The 15932-nt window shown below is 38.2% G+C and overlaps 1 protein-coding gene across 5 annotated transcripts in view; it reads left to right on the top strand.

The window, feature by feature from the left end:
* Positions 1-15932, top strand: part of MAST4 (microtubule associated serine/threonine kinase family member 4) — a 216539-nt gene that overhangs the window by 38393 nt on the left and 162214 nt on the right. For all 5 annotated transcript variants that reach the window (XM_035099909.2, XM_060280257.1, XM_035099907.2 and 2 more), the window contains exon 3: positions 2022-2143. In XM_035099909.2, coding sequence (XP_034955800.2) covers positions 2022-2143 — 122 coding nt within the window. The remainder of the gene's footprint in view (positions 1-2021; positions 2144-15932) is intronic.

Here is a 15932-nt window from a genome sequence, read left to right as displayed (position 1 = left end):
TGGATTTAAATAAAGTTTCTTGATGTAACTACAAGGAGCCAAGATAACAATAATGAAGGGTTTCATAACAATGGTTTTAAAATTAATCAATTGTTTTATTTTTCTATTAAGTCTAATGGGGATGGTTGCATTAATTCTGCATACATTATTGTAAAAACAAACACTAACATTTACATATTTCTTTTTTCACCCTGCTGGCGCTCTAGCAGTTTGTACTAATAAAAGTGATGTCTTAGAGTCTTAGTTGCTAGGGTCTCTGGTGATCAGATTGAGAAGGGATTTATCCTCTTACTGCTTCTATCCTTCAAGTTAGATACAGTCATTTGAAGAAATCACTGTTTGATGCAGATTATCTTAACATTTACTTCCTGCATTACTGAGCTTAAATACATAGCATGTTACAGTCAAAGTTAAGTATTTCTAAGACTCATATCAATGGGAGAATTACTGTGCAATCCTAGGCATGTCTACTCAGAGGTCAGTAGGACTTAATCCAAGTAATGGTGTATAGGATTGTAGCCTTAAGCTTTTACTCTTTTTAAAAAATAATAAAAATAATAAATCAGTAATGAAATTAATGGGCCTTAAGTCTTTAGTTCTGGTTAGATAGTGTCTAGATTCTGTGCTATTGTGATAATACCGTAGTTGTTTTTAAAGCCATTTCCATGTCTCTGGAAAGAAAGGGGGATAATTCCTATTAGGATTCAGCAGCCAAGCATGTATTTATGTCACAAGAACAGGTCAGTTTTAATGTTCTTTTTGAAAATGTGGTGATTTACCTAGAATGTACATTTTTTATTACAGACTATCTTCTAGCCAACTGCCCTAATATCACATATGTATTCATAAACATATAGACATATATATGCACCAGGCAATCTTCTTAATTGTTTACTTAAAAACAGCTGCTCTATATCTTTCTTTAAGTCAATCAGTTTACTTATATAATGCATTCTCCACGAATAGTTGTTGGTTCACAGGAAATAAGTCTACAATAATAATATACAGGTATAATACTTATTAAATTTATAACATGACTGCAGAAATTATCAATTCACTTAAAATATATCAAAGTGAGCATAAAACTTACCAGCAGATCAGTTAGCAATATTCAATACATTCATATCCCAAGGTAGTCCAGATCTGATGGTGTTACCATAAATACATTAATAAAGAAACACCTTTTAATAATAATAGATCTCTAAGTGATTTACAGTAGAATAAAACAGAATAGCAACAACCCCCGTTTTGTATGTAGACCCAACAGGCTCAGTGTTTACTTTTGAAGGCTCCAAGGGCTAGAAGATAAAGTAAACTAGGTACAACCCCCACCCCACCCCACCCCAATGGTCAATATTGAGTCTTTCTCCCCTCACAGCACTTCTCCTGGAAACAGGTTCCTTGTGCCAGAGTCTGGGGACTCAGCTACATAAGTCAAAAAAACACGTTTTGAATTTGTTATAAACATGCAACACCAGATGGTGCCAGAGAGCAAAAGCGATTTTTACATCACTTCCCCCCCCCTTTTTGTTATAACGATTTAATTTCTGACTTATTTATGGTGTGTCCCCCATGTGTATATCTACCCTGGGTAAGAAATGTACTAGATGTGTCCCAAATAGGCAAGAAACAGGAGAAAGGAAGTAATTAGAGAGAAAGAACACCCAATTCTTAGTGCAAGTTAAAAAAAGAGAAGGCATTAGGAACAATGGGTCAAATCATAAATAAACCAAAAATTCCTCCTATTCCCAAGTCTCTCATTTCTTCTCTTGTTCATCAGTTTCTTAATTCTCTGAATGGGATAAGTTTGTATTTATATTTGTATTTGCACAGTAAGATTTATTACTTGGAGTATGTGCATATATCTAAGGCTAGCTGAATATATATTTCAGAAGCTTATGAGGAGCATTTGAGGTTTAAATTTGTCCATTTACAGTGAGGTGCATGGACTAATATTGCAGACCATTAACTGTGCAAGAGGCTGTGTACTGACAACTTTTTTCCACCTAAACCTTTGACAGGTAGGTACTTGCTGCCAAATGCTGTTACACAACAGTCATGGCAAACTGGAGAAACTTCCAATCTTGTCCGAATGCGCAGTCAAGCTCTTGGGCAGTCAGCACCTTCTCTGACAGCTAGCTTGGTGAGTTACATTTTCAAATATTTGTTTATTCAAGAAACTAATGTTTATGTAACATTGCGGCAAGGAGTTTATTTGCACTACAGTCAAATAATCCAAAATTGTTTTCAAACGATACAGTAATTCAGGGCCCTTCACATAACTGTTGTCGGTTACTGTATATAATAGTACTAAACATGTTCAGTTTATCTGAATTATGTTTACTGGGGGAGCTGTAATTTTGAATTGCCTTACTTGCTTTCCTATAAAACCTCAGCTGGGAGCACATTTTAGTATAGTTTTTCCATTTAAGTAGTCTATTTAAGAAAAAGAAGCAGTCACATTTTTTAATAATACACTAGTTTCAAATACTAGGGTGTGTGTGTGTGTGTGTGTTATTTATTTATATATAAAAAAGACATTCTATTTTGTTTCATTATGTGCATGCAAGTAGTTTACTAAAGGAATGTGTACATTGGTGTGTATATTTGAAGCTCATCATGACAACGAGTAAAACATAGTTTGGTATACTGTGTATGACTTTTTAAATTGGGTGATGGAGCTTCAGGTTGCAGCTTGTACTAAATCTCTAAGTTAGAGGAATGTTAGCAATAGAGTCAACTTTTGTGCCACCACTACTTTATAGGAGGAGGGGGATATGTTTTTGAAAGTCATCTTGCAGGTGAATGGAATGGTAAGGTTGTCCTCAAAAAGTATTCAGTTTTGGTGTGGCCCTGAAGACTTTTTAAATCTTAGTGTTAATTTCTTCACCCCACCTCTCCAAAACCAAAGAAGAAGCTTGGGCCTGACATTTCATTATAGATAATAAGAAAGTACTAAGAACTTGTGTTTATTTCAAATATATATATTTAAACTGATAGATATATTTAGATATGAAAGCATGGAGATGGAATAGTTCCTCAATGGAATCAGATTTGGAGACAGGTAGATAAAATCTCATCAAGTCTGCCAGTTGGAGATGCACAACTGAAGTGGTATCTAACACCTGCAAGGTTAAATAAAATCCACCCAGTTAATGGCTCTGAATGTTGGGAATGTTTTGTGGGAAATATCCATTTATTACATAATGTAATGGGAATGCCCAATTGTTTGGTGGGAAGTAACTCAAAATATCTCAGATATAATAGAGCATATATTGAGACCTAGCCCTGTGTAAATGGGGATAATGTAACTATAAATCTGAAATCACTTGTCAGTATTGCCAAAATTGTATGGGCAAGAAAATGGAAATGGCAGCAGACCCAACAGTGTGGGAATGGCTGATGAAATGTACAGAATTGCCTGTAATGGACAAGCTGACAGAGCTAGTCATAATAATAATAATACTAATACTAATACTACTAATAATAATAGGAGGTAGGCAGGCTAGGAATTGCTGACTTTGCTGAAAGATAGAACTGTTTTGTTGAGTTCTGGAATGTGCACTATAAATGTAGGATTGGAAATATTTTAGTGTATGTAATTATGTATGAGAAAACATGGGGATAGTGAGCTTTATGTGTAAATCATCACATTAAAAAACTTCATACACTTAGAACTACAGCATCAAGTAGTATCTGAAGCAAAACATTGCAACGTGGAGTGTTCAGTCAAGTAACAAATAAGAAAATAAAACAGCCAGGTTGGACCACACCAAAGACCTTTCTAGTCTAGCACTCTATTCCCACAGTGACTACAGGAAAACTGCAAAAAGACATGAACATAATATTTCTTTCTCCACTCAAATTCTAGTCCCTTCACACATGTACAGAGTGTTTCAGTATGAAAGGTATGGAAATGAAACATATAACAATATTTTTGTCCATTTTCATGGTAAAGAGTCTGAGGTAGAGAATGAGTGTATAAAGTCTACACACTTATAAAGAAGTACCATAGATTCTAATTTCAATTTTTAGATGTGACTTCTCTAGAAACATAGAATTGTGGTTGTTCTATTGAAGAATGGCTTTTCATGTAATGATGGAAGTTATCTAAATTAACATACCCTTCAATTTTTCTGAATTACATTTTAATGCTGATGCTTGACCAGTAATTTGCTGTTTTGCTTCACTCAGTCAGCATTTGTCTACATAAATGCTGCTTATTTGACCTTATTACATCTTTGCTGTTGGAAAAGAGCAAAACATTCATTTCTGAAATATTCTTCTCTTGCTTTGTAGAATTCCTCTGTACTCTGTTTCCACAGCTGAAAGTAACTTATTGAAAGGAATGGCCTTTCTTTCTGGGGAGTTTACTGAATTTGTTTAGGAGAGAACAAATAACAAATACTTAATTGAAAATGATAACTCCTACTAAATTGTAAAAATGGTTTCCGATATAGTTACTTTAATTAGATTATAACTCTTGATATTTGTATGTATTTCAGGAGTACTTCAATACTATTTTATGCTTTACTTCCTCAAATAAAATGGTTCAATTACCTACCTGAGAGGTTATAAAATACCTTATGTACATAATGCAAGAATAAACAAGTGCACCTTCAGAAGCATTAATTGGAAGTATATTTGAATGTCTTTTTAGCTTTTTAGCAATAATGTTGAAAACACTGTTATGTTAAAATGGGCTGTTTAAGAGTATTGAAGTGGGTCTAAGAGCTTCTTGATAACTGAGCAACACTGTAATTGAGAGGGCCGGCCCGCCCATGAGGCAGAGTGAGCCAGCTGCCTCGAGCAACAAAAGTCTCACCTGTTTTCAGTGAGATCTTGCCAGAAGCTGGCACTGCTGCTGGTACTTTGTGGACACCTCCACACAATACAGATAACAGAGGCTTGCGACGCCCACTGCGGCTTGTGGGGTGCCAATGGGGCAGGTGGCACATTCCTCTTTTGCCTCAGGCAGCAAAATGGGATGTGCTGCCCCTGGTAATTGACATGGCCTATATATTCAGCAAAATTAAAATACTTATTGCAACTGGTCACACAGACAGACACTGACTTGTTCTGTGAACAACATGGTCTGTGACTGCTTAGATGCTGCCTTCTGTGACAATCTCATAGACATGCTGAGAGACTACTTTCTATTAAATTATCTTTCTATTATCTGAGGGTGTTTCCTGATGGGGAGTTCTAAGTTTTACAAAATAATTCCATGGAATTAGCCTTTTTAATCTTTTTAAAAAGTAAACTCGTTCTGCTCTTGGGATGTAGCTGTACGGACAAGGAAGGGGTTTGTGTCCAGATCTCAAACTTAACGTCTCCTCAGAGGAGGAGGAATGGGAGCAGGCCCCTCCAATCACCTTGAAGAACAAATGGATCCAGATACCTCTGCTCGAGCACCAGAGGTCACTATGCCAACTTCCTAGGTTACTGGATGGCGTTAGATTCCCCCCCCTTCATCTTCCCCAGGACTAGAGAAGCAAAGGATATGGCGAGCCAGGTAAAAGCTTTAAAGCCACTGCCTAATGTGGCTGACTAATTGGATGTCAGGGACCATCTGGACACTGAAGAGTGGTGGCTGGATGCTGATCTCCCAGGTAGCAAGCAGGACAAATCCACTTCTTTGTGCAAGGCAGAAAAGGCTCAGGGCAAGGGAGAGGTCATGAAGTGGACAGGCAACAGGAAGTTCACAGGCAAGCAATGGAGAAAGGTGGGATGCTAGGTGCCTCAATTGCATATTTTTCAATCCATACCCCAGAGAGATCACACTGCTTCTCCACTCTTCTCCCTATAATAAGGTTTTCTGAGCCCACAAAAGAGCATTAAAAAGAATGAACAAATCATGGCTATGCCTAGAGTGGAAGGTAGCTCGTTGAGAAAATAAGGAAATGCAGGACATTGAGCTCAGTGGCTGTTTCACAACAACAAAAATTCAAGGTTTTTCAGAGTTTATATGGTGCTAGTCCTGCTCAGACTAGACCAGGCATCCCCAAACTTCGGCCCTCCAGATGTTTTGGACTACAATTCCCATCTTCCCCGACCACTGGTCCTGTTAGCTAGGGATCATGGGAGTTGTAGGCCAAAACATCTGGAGGGCCGCAGTTTGGGGGTGCCTGGACTAGACTCATTAAAATTATTGAACCCAAACTAACTAGTCAGGGCCATTAATTTGAATGGGTTTACTCAGTAGGACAACTATTGGCTACAGCTTGTGTGTGTGTGTTTTGAAGGTTGCAATACCTTTTTATTCGAGCCTGTTTATTTTGAAGATTTATACCCTGACTTTCAATCAAATAACCACAAGGCAGCTCACAACAGATTACAATAATACAAAAGACCCAACAGTCCTCCTTGCTTCTGCTGTTGCCAGAGTCCAGAATGTCCTTCCATTTCCTTTTTGCAGTAAACATGCAGTTGGTAGCTGAGGGAGAATTCTTCTTGGTAAAGAATTATTATCCCCATATGAACTGCCCCAGACTCTGCGTTCATCATCTTGAGGCACCTTCTTTGTGTGCCTCCTCCACTAGAGGTCCAGAGGGTGGCTCCACAAGAGCAGGTCATTTTTGTTGAACGCTCTCCCAAGGGAGGCTCACCTGACACCTTCGTTACATAATCTTTAGGTGCCAGGCAAAAACATTCCTTTTCTCCCAGGCTTTTAAAACTGTGCCTGTGTTTGTTTGTTACAATGGTATGTTTTTTGTGGTTTTATATTGTAAACTGCCCTGTAATCCTTGAATGAAGGGCAGTATAGAAATTCAATAAATAAATGAGATCTGGTCTTCTGCTTGCCATAAAGGTTTTCATGGCAGGGCGGGGTGCAACCTCCCTGATGGCTCTTCTTCCTCTGATCACTGGCAGAGGCTGTTGTGTCCGTCACTTATGTATGGCCAGAGTTAAAAACTGACCTGTATCAGTTACAGGTAGGTAGCCGTGTTGGTCTGAGTCGAAGCAAAATAAAAAAATTCCTTCAGTACCTGACCTGTATCAGGCTTTAAAGTTATTACTCTGGCCTTTTTTTTATATTCTATTTTGTGAGCAGCTTTGTGTTCTTGGGATGTGGCAGGCAAAATAACTGAATGTATACCTGCTGTTTTCAAAGTCACTGTGAGCTTACGTATTCTTATTCATGTGTTTCATATAAAGCAGAATGGAATGGTGTAAATTTTATAAATAAATAGGTGCAAATGTGCACCCTTCCCTCGAAGCATATCCTGTTCTTCTATCCCTCCTCGCAAGGAAGGGCACAGACTTTGCAAAGTCCCTTAATACTGGAGTCAGATGCAAAATTTGATTAGAAGGTTAGCTCTTCTGGTTAAAGTTCATGCTGATTTGGTCTGGCAAAAGCTTTCTGACTCAGTTTTTTATATTTTATTTCACAAGGAATAATGCAAGAACAAACCCAGTCGTGGCACAAACTTGGGAAAAGACTGTTGCTTTTCTTGTCTGTTAATATCCAGAGTCCCCATGACCTCAAGAGGGCTTTAAAAGCATACATCTTGAAACTATCTAAAAATAGTATATTCTTCCCAAAAGCAACCTTTGGGGTCATGCTCCTGCCTGGCAGGTGAGCAAGCAAACAATAAAGGCAAGTAATAAATAAAAGAAATGTATTGGAATTTTCTTGGCTTTCTGCCACTTGAGGGGGAAGAAGACAAAAAACTATTTGAAGGATTAAACAACCATATTAAAATGTGGTATAAGAAATGTAAAGCAATACTGGATCACAGAAGTAACATAGCCTCTAGGGAAAAGGCCCACTGTCCTTTTTGTATCTCTAGTCTCAAGCATTAGTTAAAAAGCATTAATTAAGTAGCTAGCTGTAACTTCCTCATCTGAAGGAATCAGGAAGAATGGACAAATAAAAGTATAAAACAATGGACATGGTGATAGTGGTTACCTGAAAAAAACTAGAAAAAGCCTAGAAAAAATGTCTCTCAGTTAATCAACATTCCTATATCTGATATTCAAGCATGATTTCCAGTTGTTTTGCACTACCCATGCAGAGGAGAATATTCCTGATTGACCACAACAGGGAACAGAACCATTCCAAACTGGAAAATTTCATGCAGATCTTCATTTTCTAACTAGCTATGATTTTTTTCAGAACTCATGCTTCTGGTATGTGTCTTGTCTGCCTTACAGATTCTTACACCTGCCATTCCAGATTGGAACTGAAATAGAGAACTAGAAACTTCCGGCATTTTTATGTTTGTAGAAGGTTTCTCCTTCACAAAATGAATGTTGAGATTTCATTGACTAAGAAAAATAAGTCTTTTTAAAAGAAATAATTTTATATGTAAGATTATGCATTATTGAAACAAAGATTTTATATTAGTTTCCATACTGGTTTCCATCAATTTGGCAGTTATTTCTGGTGTATGCAAAGCAATGAGTGTTGGTGTATGCAAAGCAATGAGTGTTGGCCGGTGAGATGGGTGAGGTGATTTTTGCAATGGATTTAGCAGACTGCTTTAAAAATACCAATCTAGTAGTTTGTGGAAGTGATGTCCACTAGGTGGCACAAGAGCTGTGTTTAGTCTATATCATATGTGCTGTAACTACCATAATATGTACTCTGTCCTTCCCTTTTGTTTTCAATATTCATTTGTTAAAGTCAAACTCAACTAATGACCACACAGGTGCAAGAGCTCTTATTTCAAAATGCATATAAAAACTACCCATATTGGGATTCTGAAAATAGATGACTCCGTTCACCCTTGCATACAAATATGATAACTAAAGATTTTCTCTTATTTGTCTAGATGTACTGTGGAATTAAAATAGTGCTGGACTTTTAAGACATGTGTTGTTGAAATTCAGCTTGTAGATTTAAATGCATTTGGCTAAATGAGAAGCAGGATTCTTATGCACTCAGTTCATGTTTTTATCATTTTTCATTATTGACTTTTGATTATTATGAAATGTACTTCAAAGAAAGCATGTTGTTTATGTTGGGATTTATCCTCCCAAGCAACAGGAAGTGGACCACTACCCCCCTCAGCTTTCTGATGAAGAGGTAGTGTTTTGCTTGCTCTTCAGAGAGTGAACTCTAAAGAGCAAACAAGATTGGGTGTGTGTGTGGAATACCGTATCTGCCTGTTCTTTAGAGATGAGCAAGCAGAGGGATCCTCTATCTCAGATCTTGGCACTAAGCTAAAGCTCTCTGCCTGCTCTTTAAATAAGGTAGCATTTCCACCCACAGTCTCCCCAGTGTTGGAGTAGGAGTGGTGAGAAATGCTGCCTTTAACTTTGCTGTTGGGGAAAACAGCCTGGTGAACAAAATTGGACTCAAGATTGGCCTGCAGGCTGCTGGCTTCCCATGTCTGCTGCAACGCTACAATCCATTGAAGCAGACGGAAGTGCCTAGCGGAGAAAGGAACAAGAGCATATTTATAATCTGCACACAGTTCCTACTCAGTGCACAGTGCTACAGTGCACAGGCAGTCTCTGTATTGCTAAGTCAACTGTTACAGTTGATGAAACCTTCTAGTTTCTAATGTATGATATGAAGTCCATCATGTGGATTTTTTATAAAGTGAGTTTTAATATGCAGCAAGCCTGATCTTATGTTGGTTAGCTTTGCAGAATTCCAGGCAGTCTGGAATGTTTCTTCCTTCCTCCTTGTCCCCAAGTTTTGATTAGGTAACTGGAAATAATAATAATGATAATAGTAATAGTAATAATAATAATAATAATACCAAATGTGTGCTCAAATTGTGTTTGATTTCAAAAGGAAAATATATTTCAGGAGCAGTTCAGATGTTTTAGATAAGATACTACTAAAATATCTTGTTCCTACTGATAAGGGAAGAAAATGAATTGTACTTCCTAATAAAACAAATTTGCAAATACTTGATGCATGTGGAACCAAAGTAGAACATCTTTCTGTGTGATTGATGAGGTGATATGTATGGAGACAGTTTGGTATATATCAAAAGTATACTAGGATGTTTTTGTTAAGCTGTCTAAACTCATAGCTTAAAATTTATGATTTTCTTTTTGAAATGTAAATTTTCGGTACCCTAATTTCTGCTATTCTTAACTGTATCAGGTTGTGATGGGCAATATGACAAAAATAATAAGTCCAGGAAGATATTCAACCCTCTAGTTGACAGAAAAAGATGATGATGCTTTCAGACCTAAACTGTATATATTATAAACCCCTATAACCAAAACAGTAAACTTTAAATGGCATGGTAGATCATATTGCTCACATTGAGCTCTTTTTTTACATAATGATAAATATGTTCATTTAAAAGCATATTTTTTAATTTAAAGTGGGTGTCGTAGTAGAGGGCTGGAACTTTTTAAAAGACGGATACAGATTTGCTGTTCAAGGGCAGTCATCACTTTAATTTTAAGCCATGCCTTAGTTGCTGATTTTCAAAAAGGCACTCACACACAATTGTAAAGAAGCAGTGATTTAAAAGTGGCCATGGAATCTTATAGGAGCTTTGTTGCTGCTGACTAGTATTGGGGATGATGTGATACAAGCAACAGCTAGTGAATCTCTATCTTAGCCAACAGGTGCATTGCGGACAGCTGTCTGCAGCCCTGGAGCATTTAGTCATAGTGATAAAGCCTTTTGTGGCATTTCTGATTCATTATAAACCATGAGATGGTGACCGATTAAATAAAAAGCTGGAATTTAAATTGCTGGAGGTCACTACAATAGAAATTAAACTTGGTGGAGGAGGATCTGGAAGAAGGAAAACAGTAAGAGAAATTGTCCACTAGAATATTGTGTTCCTAAGTGTCACTATCAAGCAGAAAAACCCTGTTTCTAATGTATTATGTTGTTTTTATGTTGTCTATTATGTTGTTTTTAGTCTATGAGGAAACATAGGAGTACTATTATTACAGAGTGGTATAATAATTTGTGAATTATTGGTAATGAAAGGTATTTGTCCTTTTTCTCTTAGTCATGCTACACAATAACATTAAATACGTAGCTAGCAACTGTGTCTGGAATTTTATAGGAGTGTTTATGGGGGTGGGGGAGAGATCATTGGCACTACAACACATAGCAAGGAAAGGTTTAACTCTCTCCTTACCAACTGCCCACTACCTGGTATCTATGAGACTTAGAAAAAAACTTTCCATTGATGTTCCCCAAACATTTTAAGACATCTTGCCTGGGGTCCTGCCAGCACCTGGTACCAGCACTCTACCTATCCACCAGACAAAATATTTGAATAGTGTGTGCAGTCTTCGGCAGATCTTACCCCTGATTTTATATGATACAATGCACTAAAGCATTAGTCAGCTGGGTAGTCATGAGGATCCCAGCCTGTGAACACATATTTGCTCATCACACGTGGAACAACTTCTAAGGCCACTTTGGTATTAGCAGCATGAACAAGAACTGACGAAGGCTGCTTTTACTGTGCTCATATCAAGGCCTCTGCATCACATTATTCTCTATTAATGCAAAACATTGAGTGTCCTGGAGACGTTCAGGGTTGGGCCACTGGCACCAGCTGGACTTGATTGTCACTCCTTTACCACATAGAGCTACCACAGTACTGACTGCAACATGGATCACTCCCTGGTGGTAAGCAAGATCCTTCTCTAGCCAAAGAGGATGCATAGTACAAAGCAGAAAGTGGCCTCAACCTGAGTTTTGTGACAGCTCTACTGAACTGCACCAGAGACATTGTTGAAGCAAGGTGGAACTCCATCAAAGAGGCAACCCACAACACAGCTATGTCCTCTTTTGGCAAAAGAGAGCAGCAAATACTGGACTGGTTTGAGGTCACCATTAAGGACGTGGAGCCTGTTATCACTACGAAGCATAAGGTTCTTGTGAACTACAAGTGTACACCCTGCGAGAAGACGCTTGCTGCACTGAGTAAGGCAAGGAGTGATGTCCAGTGGATTGCCAGACGATATGCCAATGGCTACTGGCGAAAGCTGTGTCAGAGCAGTGAACTAGCTGCTGACAGAAGCAACACTTGCAAAATGTATGAAGGTGTGAACAAAGCCTTTGGACCAAAAGGCAAGAAAACTGCACTAATGAAAACCTTATCTGGAGAGAATCATTACAGACTGCAGCAAGCAGTTGAAACGATGGGCAGAGCACCACCAAGTACTGTACTTGCTGGAAAACATGGTCTCTGACACAGCAGTTGACAGTATCCAGACACAGCCTGTCTTGGAAGAACTGGATGTTCCTTCCTCCATTGATGAACTGAAGAATGTCATCAACTCTCAGACATGTGGTAAAGCATCAGGACAGGACACAATCCCAACTGAAGTGCTGAAAGCCGGCCTCCATTCCTTCCTCATAACATACCTCCATAGCCTTCTCTTGCAGTGTTGGGAAACAGAATATGTGCCACAAGACATGCGCAACTCCAGCATTGTGGCAAGAACAAAGGTGACCACTATGACTGTAATGACTACTGTGGAATCGCCCTGCTGAGTACTATGGGGAAAGTCTTCACCCATGTAGTTCTCAACAGATTGCAGTCACTCACTGACAGGGTCTATCCCAAGTCACAATGTGGTGCAGGAATGGAATACTGTAGGAAGCAAAATTGTACGATTATACTACCCATGGTAAAGCTTACTAGTTATTTAAGAGTGAAAAGCAGAAACATAATATACTGAGACAGAAGTGAGCAGTGCTTACTGAATTCTGGTATAACAAAGCACATACTTCACATGATCCAAAAAATTTATTTGAGATGATAATTCAATTTAGCTTGTTATTAATGTAATCTTTCCAATTCATTTTTTTCATAATTTTCTTTGTAAATATTTGTGGTTTTACAAAACTGACTAAAAATTAAAATTACAAATTAAAAAGTCACATCCTTGATTATAGCTCAATGGGAAGAAGGCTACAAACTCACATGCAAGCTCAGGAACTCGCTATTGTGTAAAATGTGGCAGTTAGCACTGGGATATTGTTACTCTGATACTGAAATAACTGCACTGGCTGCCAGTTGTCTTCTAGGGTCAATTCAATGTGTTGGTTTTAGCATTTTAAAGCCCTTGGGGGCCACATGTCTCATTATGAACGTGTGTGTCTATTAAGGATGAAGGAGAATCACTTTTGAGGATGGCGTCACCTGCAGAAGCCTGCTTAAGGGGCATGCATGAGTGGACTGTTTCCTGTGTTGCTCCCAGATTGTTCTGTTCTTATTCTTGGTCTGTTGTATATCACCATGGTTCTTTTCGGAAAGGTGGTGTAAAAATATTTAAAATGCTGGGTAGGATTCAACTAATGAACCCCATCAGCAGAAGCCCGTGGAACGGCTTCTGTTTGCACAATAGGATTTTCCCTTCTTCCCCTGTGTGCCCTGGGAAATTCACCTGGAGGGGATTGGGAGAACCTCTACAAAAGCACTCAGGAAAGGAGAGGGAATTATATCAGGCAAGCATGGCAGGCTTGCACTGACAGAACAATCTCTTAGTGCAATTTTGAATTCCTTCCACAGTGGTTCTCACCTGTGTTGTCACAAGTACTGCACAGTTGTATTTCTTCTATATCAAGAGCAGACAGTGGCATCCTAATTTAATAAGCCTAGAGTAACCATTATGGATTAGGGTGATATTTATGTAAATGTTTGACATGGTGTTAAAAGTCACAGCATGCCCCAAGGGATATGTAACCACACAAAAATAATCAACAGTTGTAGTGGAACCAGATTTTAAATTTGGCAGCAGCAATGACAAGTGTCATTGTCCCAAAGTGTGGAATAACTGGCCTCATATAATCAACATGCTGAAGTTTAATTAATGCAGGCTTAAAGTCTTTGTTCCCCTTCAGTCTACTTGAGGAGCACCATGTGTAAAAAGGTTTGAGCTGGTTGCTCAAGTTCAGACAGCATGGCTCTCACCAGCCACTCTTGAATTCATGAATAATTTAGGACCACTCGCCACTTTGTAACTAAGCAAAGTTTTACTGTCTGTGCAACTTTCTGGAGCTCACGAATCTGAGTTTGTAAGCACAGTAAACTATGTTTTAACTTGCCAAATGTGTGGTCCTTTCCTGTGCTGGGGGAAGAAGGAAACTAACTTTTGGAACTTGCTTTGAAGGGCACATTTTAAGATTTTATTCCCACACTTTGCTACATGTTTTGTGATTTTAAATTTCTGTTGGGCTTCTCACCAAAGAGTATTTTTTTCCAAACTTGGATATTGGCATCCAGGAATTCTTTCTCTCTGTCTCTGTCTCTCTCTTTTCACAAATACAAAGAGGGTGCTCAACATGACTGTGTGATGATGAATGAGGGACTGATGTATCTGTAAATCACTTTTTTAATGCAGTAGAATTTTAAAATACAGTTCATTTATAATGATATTTGTGTTGCTTGTGAAATGATGGACATCTGATTGTAGTATCTGACAGTTTGCATATGTTATATCAGAAAAAATTAGTTAAATTCCACTGTACAACATTCAACAAATTGACACAACAAACTTTCCAAATCTAAGACTAGCATCCCACACCTGGTCAAAATACACAAGTATGCAGCAAAGACAGTCATTTTATCTTACTGGTTCTTCAATTCTATTATTGCCCAGAGCCATTCTTTCAACACTTTATTTTGTCTCACAAGTTTTTGCCTCTAGCATGTAATATAATTTTTATGTATGTGTGCCTGCTTCTCAAAGTGATGCTTTCTGACAGGAAATCAATATTTTTTCAAGCTAGATTTGATGGTGCGATTGTCATAATCCTCATCGTAGACTTTGTTAATGGCTAAATACTAACCTGTATTTTTATCTTTCACATTGGCCTTTGGTAAGAAATGTACCTTTCACCTCTACTGCAAAAATGTCCCTCTTCATTCCTCACTTCGCAAATGTTTGCAGAGATTTTGAAAAAGGTGTGCTGGAACCAAGAATTTAAAATGTCAGTAGTTGTTTTAGTAGGGTGGGTGCTACTTAATTTCCATAGAAAGGGGAAAATAACAGGTTCAGTTTCAATTTATTTCCATATGCACTTACAGTATCTGTTTGTTGGGGAAACCTTACAAATAGGCCCTGCATTGATGTCATCACAGAATCTAGTTCTCAACTGCTACAGACTGAGGTTGGGTGCCAGAGCACTGAAGTGGAGGGAATTAACTTAAATTTACCTTTCTCATCAATAAAGCTCTGTGGAAATGGAAAACTAGTAAATGGGGGAGAGAGGTCCTTTGCTTAGACTTTTGCCTTCTGAACTGGTTTCCTATTTTAGGTAGATGTGTATCAGAAATGTGATTTCCCTTCCTTCAATATTTCTGGGTGGTCTGTCATCTCACTATGATGCCTCTGTAAACAAAGCCTGAGAAACAGTATTTTTGACAGTATTTTTGTTTTGTAAACTAGCAAATGAAGGATAGTTGTTTATTTGGCAGGAATTTAATCATTAAAAATAATAATTGAATAACACTTGGCATACGTATTGTAGAAAGAATGGTATAAATAAAGCATACAGAATACAGTACTGTATAACAAAAAAGCAAATTCTTCAAACACAGGAACTGTGATAGAATACATTACCACAAAACAAAAGCAAAAAAATACAACTACAGTGGTACCTCTTCTTTCAAATTTAATGCGTTCCGAACGCACATTTGTAAGTCGAAAAAATGTGTAAGTCGAATCCCATAGGAATGCATTGGGAGAAAAATTCGTAAGTCAGAAGGTTGGTGGTTCGAATCCGTGTGATGGGATGAGCTCCCATTACTCTGTCCTAGCTTCTATCAACCTAGCAGTTTGAAAGCATGCCAGTGCAAGTAAATAAATAGGTACTGCTGTTGCGGAAGGTAAATGGCGTTTCTGTGTGCTTTGATTTCTGTCATAGTGTTCTGTTGCACCACAAGCTGTTTAGTCATGCTGGCCACACGACCTGGAAAGCTGTCTGGACAAAAGCTGGCTCCCTCGGCCTGAAGAGAGATGAGTGCCACACCTCATAGTCA

This window comes from Zootoca vivipara, chromosome 11, assembly GCF_963506605.1.
Source record: "Zootoca vivipara chromosome 11, rZooViv1.1, whole genome shotgun sequence".
NCBI classification, from domain to species: domain Eukaryota; kingdom Metazoa; phylum Chordata; class Lepidosauria; order Squamata; family Lacertidae; genus Zootoca; species Zootoca vivipara.
This window is presented reverse-complemented; position numbering and strand designations above follow the sequence as displayed.